This window comes from Hyperolius riggenbachi, chromosome 1 (genome assembly GCF_040937935.1).
Source record: "Hyperolius riggenbachi isolate aHypRig1 chromosome 1, aHypRig1.pri, whole genome shotgun sequence".
Classification (NCBI taxonomy): domain Eukaryota; kingdom Metazoa; phylum Chordata; class Amphibia; order Anura; family Hyperoliidae; genus Hyperolius; species Hyperolius riggenbachi.
In genome coordinates this window covers 520,520,244-520,535,167 of record NC_090646.1, presented here as the reverse complement: position 1 = coordinate 520,535,167, position 14,924 = coordinate 520,520,244, and the positions used below count along the sequence as shown (strand labels likewise).

Here is a 14,924-nt window from a genome sequence, read left to right as displayed (position 1 = left end):
GAATTCCTGATAAGATTATAAGAAATTCTATATCAGAATCTTCACATTGTAACTCCAAGCTGTCTCTGGCCAGCTTGCACCTTGGACTGTAAACCAGGACATTTGGCTTCAATATTGTCCAAGACAAAAGAAACTTTTAAGATTTGCCTAAAGATTAATTATTACTCCAGTAAACATTCTTCATACAAAGGAAAATCTTTAATTCCCAGTCTGTCACTAAATCCATGTTCTCTGAATTTCACTATTTGGCTTAAATTGACTACACAGGTTTAAATTCTATATAAAAGATCCATTTCTAGCAATCAATATAATGAATCAAACATGCATGCATATATAATATAAATCAGGATACACTTGCTAATATCTATAATAAACCATGAAATCCTATAAGGCTATTTTTAAAAGACAATGGTTTTTATTCAATTAACAAAGCTCTATTAAATTCTGATATCTGAAAACCTGACAGTTCTATTTGCTTTTGTGCATAAATCTAAGGGTAGGAAAGCGTGATTTTACTGAATGTTATGTCAGTTTATTTTGTAATGTTGTTCTATAGGTTTATCTCCAGACCTTCAATCAATGGAACAAATCAGAAGAATCATGCGTCCTACTGATGTACCAGACCAGGGCCTTTTGTGTGACTTACTTTGGTCTGACCCTGATAAAGACGTTCTAGGGTGGGGTGAAAATGACCGGGGTGTATCATTTACGTTTGGAGCAGAAGTTGTGGCAAAGTTCCTTCACAAACATGACTTGGATCTCATTTGCCGAGCTCATCAGGTATTGCTATCCATTTGTGTACAAGCAGCACTGCTAAAGCAAGGATTCTTGCTTTATTTCTGATATACTTTGTTTCTGATACACTAGTAAATTGGAAATCTATTAAATAGCCTTGTTTGAAACCGGGGGACTATTTGCTATAATGGTTGTATATGACCGGTTCACAAAGTACCAAGTTGTGAGAGCCTAGGCACTACAATCTTAACCACTTCACAACTGAGTTCTACTCCTGAAACACCAGCGCGATGTTTACCTTTCAGCGCTGCTTCCATTTCCTTATTACTGTAATGTGATTGGTTATTGGGGACTGGGGTCCCCATAACCAATCATTGAACTGCAGAGCCCAGGTTTGTGTGCGCGCGATCGCACGCTGCACGTTTGTTTACGTTACTTTGTTATGAAGACTGCTTCAAACAGAAGCCGTCTTCATTCTATTTGCAATCGGCGAGTCTAATTGGATTTAGGAACGCTTGTTCCTAAAGTCCAATTAGTCACCTGCTGTGTTTGCTGGCTGGGGTGTGCGCGAGGTCCCCGCCCACTCCCAGCCAGTAAACAAGTGCGCCTTTCTCCGTCCCTGGGGGTGAAGCGGTGCGCAGAGGACGGAGAAAGTTAGCACTGGGGGGGGGGTTAAGTGGTTAAGGGCCTTTTTTCCACTGCACAGCCAAATCGCTAGTGGGGTTTTTTTTTGTTTTGTTTTTTAATCGCTAGGGTTTATCATAGAAATCATTAGTACTTGCCACTGTAGTGATTCGATTTGTAAATCGCTCTGAAGCGATTTTTAAGAGGGATAATGCAAATGAAAAATTGCAATCATGGTTTGCGATTGCTAGTGGGAAAGGGCCTTTGATCTTTTCCACCATCTATTAGTATAGCAGTGTAAGCGGGTAGACATAGCTACACACCTGATGTGGTTACATTGAGTAAAGATGTTTAAATGACACCGGAAGCAAGAGGCATGGGGGGGGCTGCCATATTTGCTTTTAAACTGTATCCATTGCATGACTGTCCGGTCTGTCTGAATCGCACACCTGAAACGAGCATGTAGTGAATCTTACCAGATTTTTAAGCCGCAGACCCTGAACAGCATGCAGATCAGAGGCTGTTAAGGGGAATTTCACAGTAGGACGATGCGTTAGAACATATAATGCAGCTTACCGCAATACAATTAAAACTCGATGCAACACTAACGTCACACTGGGAAGGTTGCATAGTGTAGCGTTATGGTAATGCACTGCTGCGGTGTTTACCTCACACGTTACCAGGTACAGGAAAACATACTTTTCATAGACTGTATACTTTACTGTACCCACTATGCAGTAACGCAGCATTAATCTGCATTACCACTTTTTTGTTGCATTGCAACTTTTCAATCAGTGTCCTACTGTGAACCTAGCCTATGTGTATTAAGGGCTCATTCACAGCGCAGCACAGCCAAGTAACTGGTATTTAAACCACACACACCTCACTTCAGGTTCCCATTTAGGGCCCTTTTTCATTTTTAAAGTGATGCGAATGTGGCTACCTAGCCACATCACATCACTTCTGATGCTAGCCACGTCACTTCCCCACCTCCAGATGCGAAAGTTAATTGAGACGGGTGCGGGTGGATGCGGCCGTGCGATAATCTGCAGCATGCTGCAGATTCTCGGACTGCTCCGCACAACATGCACGCAATGGAAACTTCCTTTTCAGGATACCCACGGTGCGATGCGGCTATGTAGCATCTACATGGAAATGGGCCCTTAAAGATTTGATATCTTCTCTCACTATAATAACACTTACCAAAGATCATGGACCCCTTAGATTAGCTCATGGTTAATCATTTATTTTTATATTTTCCCTGTTGCTGTAGGTGGTTGAAGATGGATATGAATTTTTTGCCAAACGACAGCTGGTCACACTCTTTTCTGCCCCAAACTACTGTGGAGAATTTGACAATGCTGGAGCAATGATGAGTGTAGATGAAACATTAATGTGTTCTTTCCAGGTATGTAATCAAATAAAAATACTCATTTTATGATCACAGAAACAGACATGCTGTACAAATGCTTAAACTGCTTAACCACTTGAGGACCGCAGTGTTAGACTCTGAAGCGAGAATAAAACTCGCATTTTCCCTTATATTCAGCAGGGGCATGTTTGCCCCTGCTAAAACCTCGCTATCCTGCGGCAGAACGGGGTTCCTTTACCCCCCAAATCCCCCCTGCAAAATCTACGACCAACTTGGTCGTAGATTTTGCTGCTCATGGAGGCAGAGCTTTGAGCTGTAGCTTTGGCTCTATGCGCGGCTACCAGCGGCGGATCTCTGCCTCTCCCCTGCCCCTTTCAGTGAAGGAAGACTGAGGGGCGGCGAGAGGTGGCGATCAGCGCTGATAGACTCGCTGAGGCAGGGCTGCGGCCGTTGGCCCTGCCTCAAGCAGGAAATGCTCACAGCACAGAGGGGATTTGAGGGGTAAAGGACCCCAGTTCTGCTGCGGGATAGTGGCGTTTAAACATGCCCCTGCTGAATATAAGGGGAAACGAGTTTTATTCTCGCTTCAGACTCTCTTTAAACCCAAACCCCCCCCCCCCCTCCCCCAAGAACAGGCCATTTTTATAACAAGTAGGCCACTGCAGCTTTAAGGCCTCACTGCAGGGCCATCCAACTCTGCACACAAGTGATTTCCCCCCCCCCCCCTTTTCTCCCCACCAACAGAGCTATCTGTTGGTGGGGTCTGATTGCTCCCCAATTTTTTTTTTTATATTTTTATTTAATTTTTTGTAAAGATTTCTTATTTTTAAATAAATGCTATTTTTATCACTCACCCTCCCCAGTCAGCCTATCTGCGCGATCGGCTGTGAGCAAACCCCATAAGCAAGTGTGAGACCCATGCTGTCCTCCTGCGGTCTGCTGTCCAGCTGCGATCAGTCCCAGTAATGGACTCAGTCGCATCAGGAGGTGACAGCCGAGTGACACGGCTGTCCCCAGTACAGTGCTGCAATAGAGAGCAGCTCTGTACAGCTATAGAAGACACTGGTTTCGCCATCTAACAGTCTCCTAGTTGAGATCGCCGCTGGGAGGCTGATGGCGGAGCTCCACCATTCATGTGGAGATGCGTGCACATGATCTCTTGGAAATCCCCACCCCAGGACTTCACGCTAATTGGCGCTAGGCGGTCCTGGGGCTGCCGCCTTGATCACGCCCATAGGTGTTAGGCTGTCTTTAGATAAACAGTTTGGCTTTAGAACAGTGTTAACTTGCTGTTTGACATTACTAATTGTCTTTACATTAAAAAAAATTGAACATGGATGTGGTACATTGGTCAGATTTTTGAATTTACAATTGGTCAAAAATTGATTGCGATTCTTAAGTTGAACAGATATTTAAAAAAAAAAAAAAAAATTGTATGTGTGGCCACCTTAGTCTTTGAGCTGAAGCAAATATGTTGCACAAAAAGCTCATGTTGTAAGAGGTCTTTGGTTTGTTTGTTTGTTTTTTGTTTTGTTTTTTAGCTCCCTCACATACTCTTGCTCAGTTCTGGTTCACCATGAACTTTCTGGGCAATTACTCTGGGTGTTTCAAGCCCTACCCCATAGAGCTACATTAATCCATGCTATGCACTGATGTGGACCAACCAGTCTGAAATGAACTGTATGCATGTTGGCTTATTGGGGCACTGTACAATTAACAAGCTGACAAACCGCTGTATTGCAATGATTAGCTTGCAGGGACAACTAAGGGGCAAATTGCATTGTGGCAGAAATCATGCTCACTCCAACCTGAATAATAGCAAGTACCTTCTGCTTTAAAGTGTACCAGAGCTGAACGGAATTCAAAGATTGATACTTACCTGGGCTTCCTCCTTGCTTATGGGGCTGGAGGAAGCTCCGGGTAAGTATAGTTTTTTTTTTTTTTTTAATTTTGTTCAGCTCTAGTTTTAGAAGGCAAATTTCTGTTTTCCATTGACTATTAATGAAATGGGTGTGGCAGAAGAAAAGTGCTAATTGCAAGAGTTCGCGTCCACTTTAAAGTGGGCTTGCAGTCATAGGATGGAGGAAATCCTAGAAATGCACCCTGTATGTATTTAGAGTTTAGCCTGTTTAATTCCCCCTCATTTGTGTCTAATCACAAATTGTAATCTGCTCTCTCCCGTGTTGCATGACTGCCACAGTAGATAAGCTCATTTCAAAGCAGACTGTTAACAAAATGTCTGCTTTCATGGATCAGGAAGTAGAAACACTACAGGTTTACTTTAGGATTTGTATCAGCTGTAACAAATCTTTTTGTTGTAAAGGTTGTTATGCGATTATCTTTTAGAGCAGAAAGAACATTGAGTTCAGGTCTGTTTTAACGTTTTGTTTTTTTTCTCAGATCCTAAAACCTGCAGAGAAAAAGAAGCCCAATGCAAGCAGACCTGTAACACCTCCACGAGGCATGATCACAAAACAGGCAAAAAAATGAGCATCTGCGAGCCTGATTGGACTTGTATTATAGTATATAATCACTTTTTTATTTTCAATTGTGTATGTACTGGTCAGTTCATCCATCTTGATGTTGGTGGCTCATGTTCTTCCTTTGCTTTCCTTTTTCAAGGAATTGTATTTGCTACAATGCTCACTATTTTTGTTGTCTTTCTTTTCAATCTGAATTACACATATACAGTTTATTTTTCTGCCAGTGTTTCTGCACACTGGATCTTTTCTCCATTATTTCATGTAGCCTTGTACAATTCTCCTTATTTGTAAATGCTTGTTTACTACTTTAGTACTTAAAGATGGCACTCATGGGCTGGTGAGACTAGGAATGTCACAGCTATAATTTGCATCTTGTTTATACAAACCACTGTGAACTTTTTTTAAATTGTTTTTAAAGGGATTTTCTTTTAATGTCATGTTCACACTTGTATAGCCATTATCAATATTAGAAAGAGCTCCCTTGACTTTACCAGCATCACTGGTTTGATGTATATTTAATTAAAGCACATTTTTTTTCCCCGTACTGTATTCTTTAAATGAAATTAAAGCCATTATTTTAACTGTCTTGTTCAATTTTCCTGAAACATGCACTTGTGTTGGTGTATTGCTCATCATGTCTTCCATAGCAACAAAGTTGGATTAATGTCTGTAGCGATTGCATGGTACCTGGAAATGGAAGAATGGTTAACCAGACATACCAATGCACTTCCTAAAGGCATTACATTAGAGTAACTGTCTGACCTGAAATGGGGTTACCACTCATAGGATATCAGAATTGGGACATGCCAAAGTTTGTCACTTCATGTTCACCAGCCTTTTTTCTTTTATTTCCTAATAAAGAAACTTGTTTGAGCCACATGTATAGTATCTTTTTGACAATTCCACTAACTGATGTATGAGAGCTTTTAGTGGAATTCAGGCTTACTGAATAGGAAGGGCTAAGATTTGAACCCAGGTCTCCTGTGTCAGGCAGAGCCCTTAACTAGTACACTAATGCAGTCCCACTTCTGCGGTTTACATTTGCAGATATTAGGAATGGTCATGAAGGTGCAAATAATGCCAAATTGATGCAAGTATGTATGCTACTGTTATGAGAACTTGCGCAGCTTGAGAAGGAGCAGTCAAATTCTGTGCCATTTGGGCCAATTTTTTTTTTTTTTATCTCAAAAGTCCCCATCTGAGGTTTATAAGTTTAAATGTTCACGTTTATTTAAAGGGAAGGTTCAGGGACTATGAAAAAAGAATAAAAATCCTTATCCACTTACCTGGGGCTTCATCCAGCCCGTGGCAGGCAGGAGGTGCCCACGGCGCCGTTCCCGGTGGCCGACCTGGCCAGGCCGGGCCTCTTCTGCACTCCATTGTGCGTTCCACGCCGGCGCGCTTTCATCGGACGTCCTCCGGGCTGTACTGCGCAGGCTCAATAGTTCTGAGCCTGCGCAGTACAGCCCGGAGGACGTCCGATGACAGCGCGCCGGCATGGAGCGCAGAAGAGGCCTGGACGGGTCGGCCACTGGGAGCCTTCGGAGCGGCGCCGAGGGCACCTCCTGCCTGCCACAGGCTGGAGGAAGCCCCAGGTAAGTGGATAAGGATTTTTTTTTTCCCATAGTCCCTGAACCTTCCCTTTAACACTGAATGATGTTTGCCTAGCATTAGGAACAATGTGGTGTAGAATAGGTCAACATCCTTCTGATCAGTTGCCTTACTAATGTATGAGTTTCCACCATGGGATGTTGTACAAAATTTCAGAATAAAATGTCATTGCAGCACTGCAGACACCTACCAACTTAGCTCAAGCAAAAAGGATTGTCCTTATGGTTTTAATGTCTTATTTTTATCAAAACTAGCTTCTAATCTGTTAACCACCTCTAACCAGTTTGGACCAAAGCATCTGGTCCCTTTAGGCTACTTTCCCACCAAGACGTTGCGTTTTAGGGGACGTTATGGTCGCATAACATGCCCCTAACGCAACGCATGGTGGTGTTGAAGTTGGACGTCAGATTGAGCTGCATTATGCAGCTCTCGAAGCAGCCGCTCCAGGTTAGTGATAGGAAGTCCGGATCTTTTTAAGGATTCGGATCATTTGAATCTGATCATTAAAAAGGTCCGGATCTTTGAACCGAATAATTTGAATCATTTTACTAGGGAAGCAGACTGGGTGAAATGACTAGCAGGACAGGACTTTCCCTGCACTGTAAATTCTGTTCCTGTTTCTTCCAGACATCCACTGTGAACTGCGACGTTTAAGTTGCAACATGTCTGCGTTAAGAGAACGCACTGCAACATTTTTTTTTAACATGACTAACTTCACACTGTGAACTGCCCTTAGGATTAGCATTGCAGTGCAGTAAGCTGCGTTATAAGACTTTAGAACGTCCCACTGTAAATGCGACCTTGAGCATCATGGCTATCAAGTCTTGTTACAAGAAGGAATGGTTAATGAGATGCTAAGTTTGAGTTCATGGAAAGTTATGTGAATGTATGCATCTTGAAAATGAACCAATAACATACCAAGGTTTAAATTGGTCCATTTCCAAGCTGCATATATTTGCATCCAAAATTTACATAATTTTGAATAAAGTCTGATTTATTTGCATCTCATTGATTATCCCTAATTACACGGAAGTTGCTATAAGCCTAAATTACTAAAGGTAGTAACTATCGATACAATTTGACAAACCTGCTGCAAAACTACCCGGTGGCATTAAATACTAATCCCCTTCTGAGTTGTCAGAACACAGAGGGAGATGTAAGCCAAGGTCCGGCGGTGAGCTCTGTGTGCTGAAATTGACCGCTTCCTTACTTGGGCCATGGACCACTGCCTCAAAACTTGTCATGGACTATTTGCTTCTTCACTGCCACTGGCTTTTACTCCATTTCACTGAATCCTAAATTACATATTTCCCAGAATGTCCCTGGGACAGCACCCCTCCTCTGAGACTTGTCTCCCCTCCCAATTCTGGACAGGAAGCTATTAAACAAACTTGCATAATGGACAGCAGTACATGTATAAATACAAGCCACTTACAATGATCCTCAGTTGTTTTTCCTGTCCCGGACAGAGCTGATGGAGGGGCCTTGGTGCTCCCATGGCAGGTGCAGCGCGTGGGGCAGGCAAGGACAGGCTGAGCAGGGGACTCAGTGTGCTATGCGCCCAGCGTGGTGGAGGCTTCTCCTTGGAGTGCGGAAGTTTTATGGACGGCAGAGTGCGAACCGGAAGTTCCGGCGGAAGCGCGATGACGTCATGTGCAGGGGTTCTACATGACTGGTCACATGATCAGGCCTGATTGCAGGCCCGCGGCGGTGATCATTATGGCGATTGGCTGCTGGGACAGGGGCAGCTGCTGGCAGTTGAGGAGGAGGGTAAGACTTAAAAGATCTGTTGTTTGTCCATGACTCAATGCTGTTTGGTAGATCATGGAGGACGCCGGAGGCCTTTCCTCACTGCAATCTGCAGGGACTGACTGTGAACCCTCTCTGGTGAGACATTGTTTGCGCTGTTTCTGCGGATTATGCTGTTTAAGTTACACTGAGGGGACTGATAGTTTTTTCTTATCTATATATATTTTAGCCTAAACTTCCAAAAGCTGACAAAGATGAGGAAAAGGATAAATCTTCTCAGTCCCCTCTGAGTAAACACTCATCATCCTCCAAAGAAAGACTATGTGCTATCTGCAATAATCGCATATCATCATCTGCTCCTTCATCTAAGAAATTAAGGATTCTGCTATAGCATCATCCTATGGAGGACATTCCCTCTTTGGAGGTAACTTGCCCTATGGGGGGCACTTCAGCTAATCCTGATGTCACTGTCCCTATACCTTCCCTATCTGTTCCTAAGAGAAAGGGAGAAGAGGAGTCAGAGAATTCTGGGGAGGAGGGTGAAATATCTTCCTTTGAAGAGATTTCCGCTGAGGATACATCTGATAAACCAGACAAAGGGCAGAAATTTGCTTTTTCTCCGGACCTAATGAAGGATCTATTATCTGATATGCATACGGCTATGGGTATTACAGTTGAACAGAGACCTTTGACACCCTTGGATCAGATGTATGAAGGTTTGTCAGATCCCCAGTCCAGTTTTATCCCAGTTCTTCTTAATCATATTTTTTAGAGAAGAATGGAGTGGGATGAACCTGAAGAGAGCGTTTTGGCCTTGTTCATTAAATCGTAGATACCCGTTTTGTGCGGAGGACCAGAAATTCTGGGGTACAGCTCCCAAGCTTGACCCATCTTTTTCCAGGGTGTCAAAGAAAACAATTTGCAGTTCGAGAATTTTGGAAACTTAAAGGATCCAATTGACAAAAAAGCGGATAATCTCAGAAGAGCATGTGAGTCCTCATCACTAACTTTTAAACCTGCAGTAGCTTCAACAGCAGTAGGAAGATCTCTGAAATACTGGTTGATGGAAACACAGGAAAAAATTGCTTCTGGTGTTCCTAGGGAGGAGATATTAAAGGACTTACCTAAACTATTCAATTCCACCAATTATCTCACTGATGCAGCAGATGATACGGTGAAGTTGACAGCCAGGACCACGGCTTTAGTAAATTCTGCTAGACGTGGTATATGGGTAAAGACGTGGCAGGGAGATAACTCTTCCCACTCTAAATTATGTAGTCTACCTTGTGAGGGGGAATTTCTTTTTGGCTCAGTTAGAGCAGACTTTGGAAAGAACTGCTGATGCTAAAAAGAATTTTCCTGTTAAGAGGACCTTTCCACCCAAACGCTCCTTCCGTTCCTCTAAACCGGAACAAGACCCCAAGACTTCATCGAGAAAGAGATGGGGTCCAAGTAGGCCTCAGAAAGCCAAATCAAATTTTGGCCATACCTCCCAGCAGAATAAACAATGTTAGGATCCCGGTGGGGGGAAGACTGGCCCATTTTTACGAGCAGTGGCTCCTTCTTCCTCAAAATCTCTGGTTACAGAGAATTGTGTTGGAAGGCTATGCCATAGAATTTCAGTCAGCTTTTCATCCAAATCTTCAGCAGATGCATCTCTCTGCATGGAACCTGAGTGGAACATTCTAAAGTCTAAGGGGTTTTCAGATGGTCTTTCGGAAACCTTGATTCAAAGTCGAAAGAAGGTGACAAGAGTAATTTATCAGAAAGCCTGGCGAATCTATAATAACTGGTGTTTGGAGAAATCTATGAATGTTCATTCATTGACATCAGTTTTAGAATTCCTGCAGGCAGGGTTTGAAAAAGGTCTGAGTGTTAGTATGTTCAAAGTACAGACAGCGGCAATCAGTGTTTTCCTACAAAGAAGACTAGCACAGGAGGAGTTCATTCTTCGTATTTTTCAGGCAATTAAAAGATTACGTCCAGTGTTGGTTCCGAGAACCCCGTCTTGGGATCTGAACATAGTTTTACAGGCTATGTGTGGCCCTCCCTTTGAGCCAATTGACCAAGTTTCGGAAAAGCTGTTATCCTTGAAGATGGCATTTCTTCTTGTGATTACTTCGGCAAGAAGGGTAGGAGAGTTACAGGCTTTGTCAATTAAGCCTCCCTACTGTATTATTTCAGAAGACAAGGTTACTTTGAGGCCAGATATTGCCTTCCTTCCAAAGGTAGTTTCAACTTTTCACAAAACTCAGGAGATATTTCTTCCTTTTTGTGAGAAACAGTCTAATGAGAAAGAGAAACAGCTTCATTGTCTGGATGTCAGAAGGTGTCTACTTCAATACTTGGAGAGGTCTAAATCATGGAGGAAGACAGATGCCTTGTTCATCCTGTTTGCTGGAAAGAATAGGGGGCTCCGTGCATCAAAGCCAACTATTGCTAGATGGATAAGACAAGCTATTCTAATGGCATATCAATCACAGGGTGAAGTCCTTCCAACATCTGTCAAAGCTCATTCTACAAGAAGTGTCGCAACCTCATGGGCAGAGAGGGCTGGAGCTTCCATCGAGCAGATTTGTAGAGCGGCTACCTGGTCCAGCCAAAACACATTTGTAAAACATTACAGACTAAATTTATTATCAAGTAGTGATCTAGCCTTTGGTAGAAAAGTTCTACAGGCAGTAGTCCCACCCTAATGAGAATCTTGTTTATCGTCTCAGAGGAGGGGTGCTGTCCCAGGGACGTTCTGGGAAAGACCACACTTACCTTCGGTAAGGTCTTTTCCAGTAGTCCAGGGGACAGCACCCCTACTTCCCACCCTATGTGGGAAACTATTAAGAAGAAATGTTGCAAGCATCGTATGGTGAGTCCGGGTCATCTTTGTTATTACTGAGGATCATTTGTAAGTGGCTTGTATTTATACATATACTGCTGTCCATTATGCAAATTTGTTTGTTTAATAGCTTCCTGTCCAGAATTGGGAGGAGAGACAAGTCTCAGAGGAGGGGTGCTGTCCCCTGGACTACTGGAAAAGACCTTACCGAAGGTAAGTGTGGTCTTTTCAAAGGCTGTAGTTGGGAACTCTGTAGTGCCCTCCTTTGTCTTATTACTCTAAAGATACCTCAGTGAACATCAAGGCTTTTAGATGCTTCATTCTGAGAGGTGCTCTGTTTTCTGCAGATAAATGCAGTTTCCAAACTAAAAATTTTAAAGGTAGTTTTTTTGACTGCTAATGTAATTAACCAAATATGGAAGTACCTGGACAGATTATGTTGCCTTCAGATATGACCTGCTCCTTAGAGATGGACAATGTGATGGTTGTTTTCAGTAAAATGTTTGCAACGGGCATGCATACCAGTCAAATAATCAGCTAATGCCTTTATATAGGTATAACCTTGGAGAGAAAATCTATAAGTGTTGAAGCTTGTATCTGTGGCTTAAAGCAGAAGACTACGTTCACATGGTGTGTTGCGGCACAATTGCCGCTTTGTATCATGGCTTGCCACATTGCAATGCTCCATATATGGCAATGTTCACAGTGTGACATTGTTACTGCAAAATATGTTACAGGGAATACGACACAGACTGTGACTGTTGCTGAGCAGGTAGTAGTTTCTGGAGATATATATATATATTTTTTTTTTTTTAGAGGGGGGCAAACATAAAACAATGACACTTTTCAAGCTACACACCTCATCAGGTATCCGTGCATAAATACAATACATGCTCTGAATAATTTAAATCAATTGCAACCTTTCAAAAAGGTTCATCTAGCATTTTTTAAAAACATAAAGGATATTAACTATGGTTGAAAATTGTCACATTCCAAATAATAATCAGCATAATACACTATGGGCCATATGCAATTCACTTTTTCACCTGAGTTTTCTCCTAGGAGAAAACATGTCATCTTTGATTTAAAATAACTTTTTAGCACTTTTCAATGGACAAAAGTATTAATAAGTAGATTTAGAGTATTATCAAAATTGTTTTGAGTATTTTTTGATGCTGGTGGATTAAAAGGCATTTTAATGACAAGTTTTAAAATATCTCCCAGGAGAAAACTCAGGTGAAAAAGTGAATTGCATATGGCCCTATGTCCTTGGCATCAGATTCTTAGTTCACAAAATAGATTTAACATGGGTGGTCTGTTGAAGATATGCATACGTATGGAAGGGGTGCAGGGAGAAGAAAGCTGAGAGATTTTCTGTGCCGGGTAATTTCGGGGAATACAAGAAATATATTCCCCCGCTGATGACCTAATTTTTCTCTTGGACACAATTCAGGGTTTGGCAATTTCCGACACCTGAATTTATAATCTGGGGTCTGGTTATTCCTGGTGCCCAAATTACACAGTGAACATTACAGTCCATGGGGTGCCCAAATCTGGCGCAGAGTGTCTGTAAGAATAACCTGACTCTGAAAAATGGTATACAGTATAATCTCGTTATAGTAAACTCTAATATAGTAAACATTCGGATATAGTTAACTGTCTAGGTCCCAGCCAAGCCCCATTATAAGTATATGGGTGTAAAGCCTGGTATAGTAAACCTTGATATAATAGAACTTCAGTTCTAGTAAACCTGTTTTTTTGCCCCCTCTGGTATTCTGTGTCCAGCTTTGGTGAAAAGTGGATGGGCGTATACGTCAGTCGGAGACCCTTGAGCTGTGGTCGGTGGGCAGCTAGCAGCCACTTGTAGCCTGCTCACTATCTGCACACTACTCTGGGCCTGTATGGATTACCTCAAAAGCACCAGCCAGTGAGGCTAGATTCACAGTAGGACGCAACGCAGATCATAACGCAACGTAAAGGCACACATAGCACATTGCATTGATACATGTTAAGTCCTACTGCGTTATGCATAAACGTCATTTAAATGCGACTTTATGGTCGCATAATGATTATAAATGCCGTCATGTCATTATTTACTCAGCCTCTGTGAAAGTCAGTACTGAGCATGTGCAAACAGACTAACGCAGCTCATGTTGCGTATAACGCACTGCATGCTGTACTTTTAACCTGTTACATAATACAACAACGCAATGTGTGCACTGTCAACGGCGCATTGATTTATTATTGCAGTGTGTTTCTCTGAGTTACGATTTTTTTATAACGTGCAACTTTATTGTCCCACTGTGAACTTGGCCTGAGGCCTTTTTATTTATCCTGTGTCATCTGCTGCCTATTTACAGAGGGAATTGGTTGTTATATGTGACTTGCTTGTGCACGGCTGCAACGCTACAGTATCATCCAGACTGCAGAGAAACGTGGACAGAGGAGCATATTGTTAGTACAGTACTGTATCTGCATTAACAGAAATCCCTTTGTATTGATCACTGTGCATTTTTATCTAGCTTAGACACTGCTCGTTTGCGGAGGTTTTTTTGTTTTCAATTTGCTTGTATCAAAATAACGCTCCCATTTAAAATAAGTCACATTTTTGGCTAGGTTCACAGTGGTCAGTTGCATAAAGCAAGCGTTATAACTGAACTGCAATGGAGACTGGCCATAGACTTTAAGGGACTGTTTCCACTAGCGCAGTGATCTGCAAACTTGGCTCTCCAGCTGTTAGGTAACTACAAGTCACACAATGCATTTGCCTTTATGAATCATAAATGTGGCTGTCAGACTCCTGCAATGCATTGTGGGACTTGTAGTTCCTCAAAAGCTGGAGAGCTAAGTTTACAGATCTCTACATTAAAGAGGAACTGTAACGACAAAACGGCCCCTGGGGGGTACTCACCGCGGGTGGGGGAAGCCTCAGGATCCTAATGAGGCTTCCCACGCCGTCCTGCGTCCCTCGGGGGTCTCGCTGTAGCCCTCCGTACAGCGGTGACGCAATATTTACCTTCCTGGCTCCTGCGCAGGCGCTCTGATGGCTGTCGGCGCCGAAGTAGGCGGAAATACCCGATCGCCGTCGGGTCTGCTCTACTGCGCAGGCGCAAGTTTCCGGCGCCTGCGCAGTAGAGCGGACCCGACGGAGATCGGGTATTTCCGTCTATTTCCGTGCCGAAAGTCGCCACAGCGCCCCCGCTGGAGCCAGCAAAGGTAAATATTGAACTGACAGTCGGCACAGTCGCCGGCTGTTCGGAGGGCTGCGGCGAGACCCCCGTGGGACAGGGGATGGCGTGGGAAGCCTCATTAGGATCCCGAGGCTTCCCCCACCCGAGGTGAGTACCCCCCAGGGGATGTTTTTCATGTTACAGAGTCTCTTTAATGTAAAGGATTGAAGGCTATTGCTGCATACCCCCCTCCCCCGGCAGGTACTTCCGGTTTCCATTTGTACAACCGAATGCGGCATCACATGGCTTCCCGTCGGCAGCTATGGGAAACTTGTGGAAAATGGCAG

At 43.1% G+C, this 14,924-nt stretch overlaps 1 protein-coding gene across 1 annotated transcript in view; it reads left to right on the top strand.

Moving 5' to 3' along the window:
* The window catches only part of PPP1CC (protein phosphatase 1 catalytic subunit gamma), a 65,577-nt gene extending 59,486 nt beyond the window's left edge, over positions 1 to 6,091 (top strand). Inside the window, exons 5-7 of the mRNA XM_068245483.1 lie at positions 557 to 780; positions 2,633 to 2,767; positions 5,132 to 6,091. Coding sequence (XP_068101584.1) covers positions 557 to 780; positions 2,633 to 2,767; positions 5,132 to 5,221 — 449 coding nt within the window. The 3' untranslated portion in view covers positions 5,222 to 6,091. The remainder of the gene's footprint in view (positions 1 to 556; positions 781 to 2,632; positions 2,768 to 5,131) is intronic.
* The last annotated feature ends 8,833 nt before the right edge of the window (positions 6,092 to 14,924 follow it).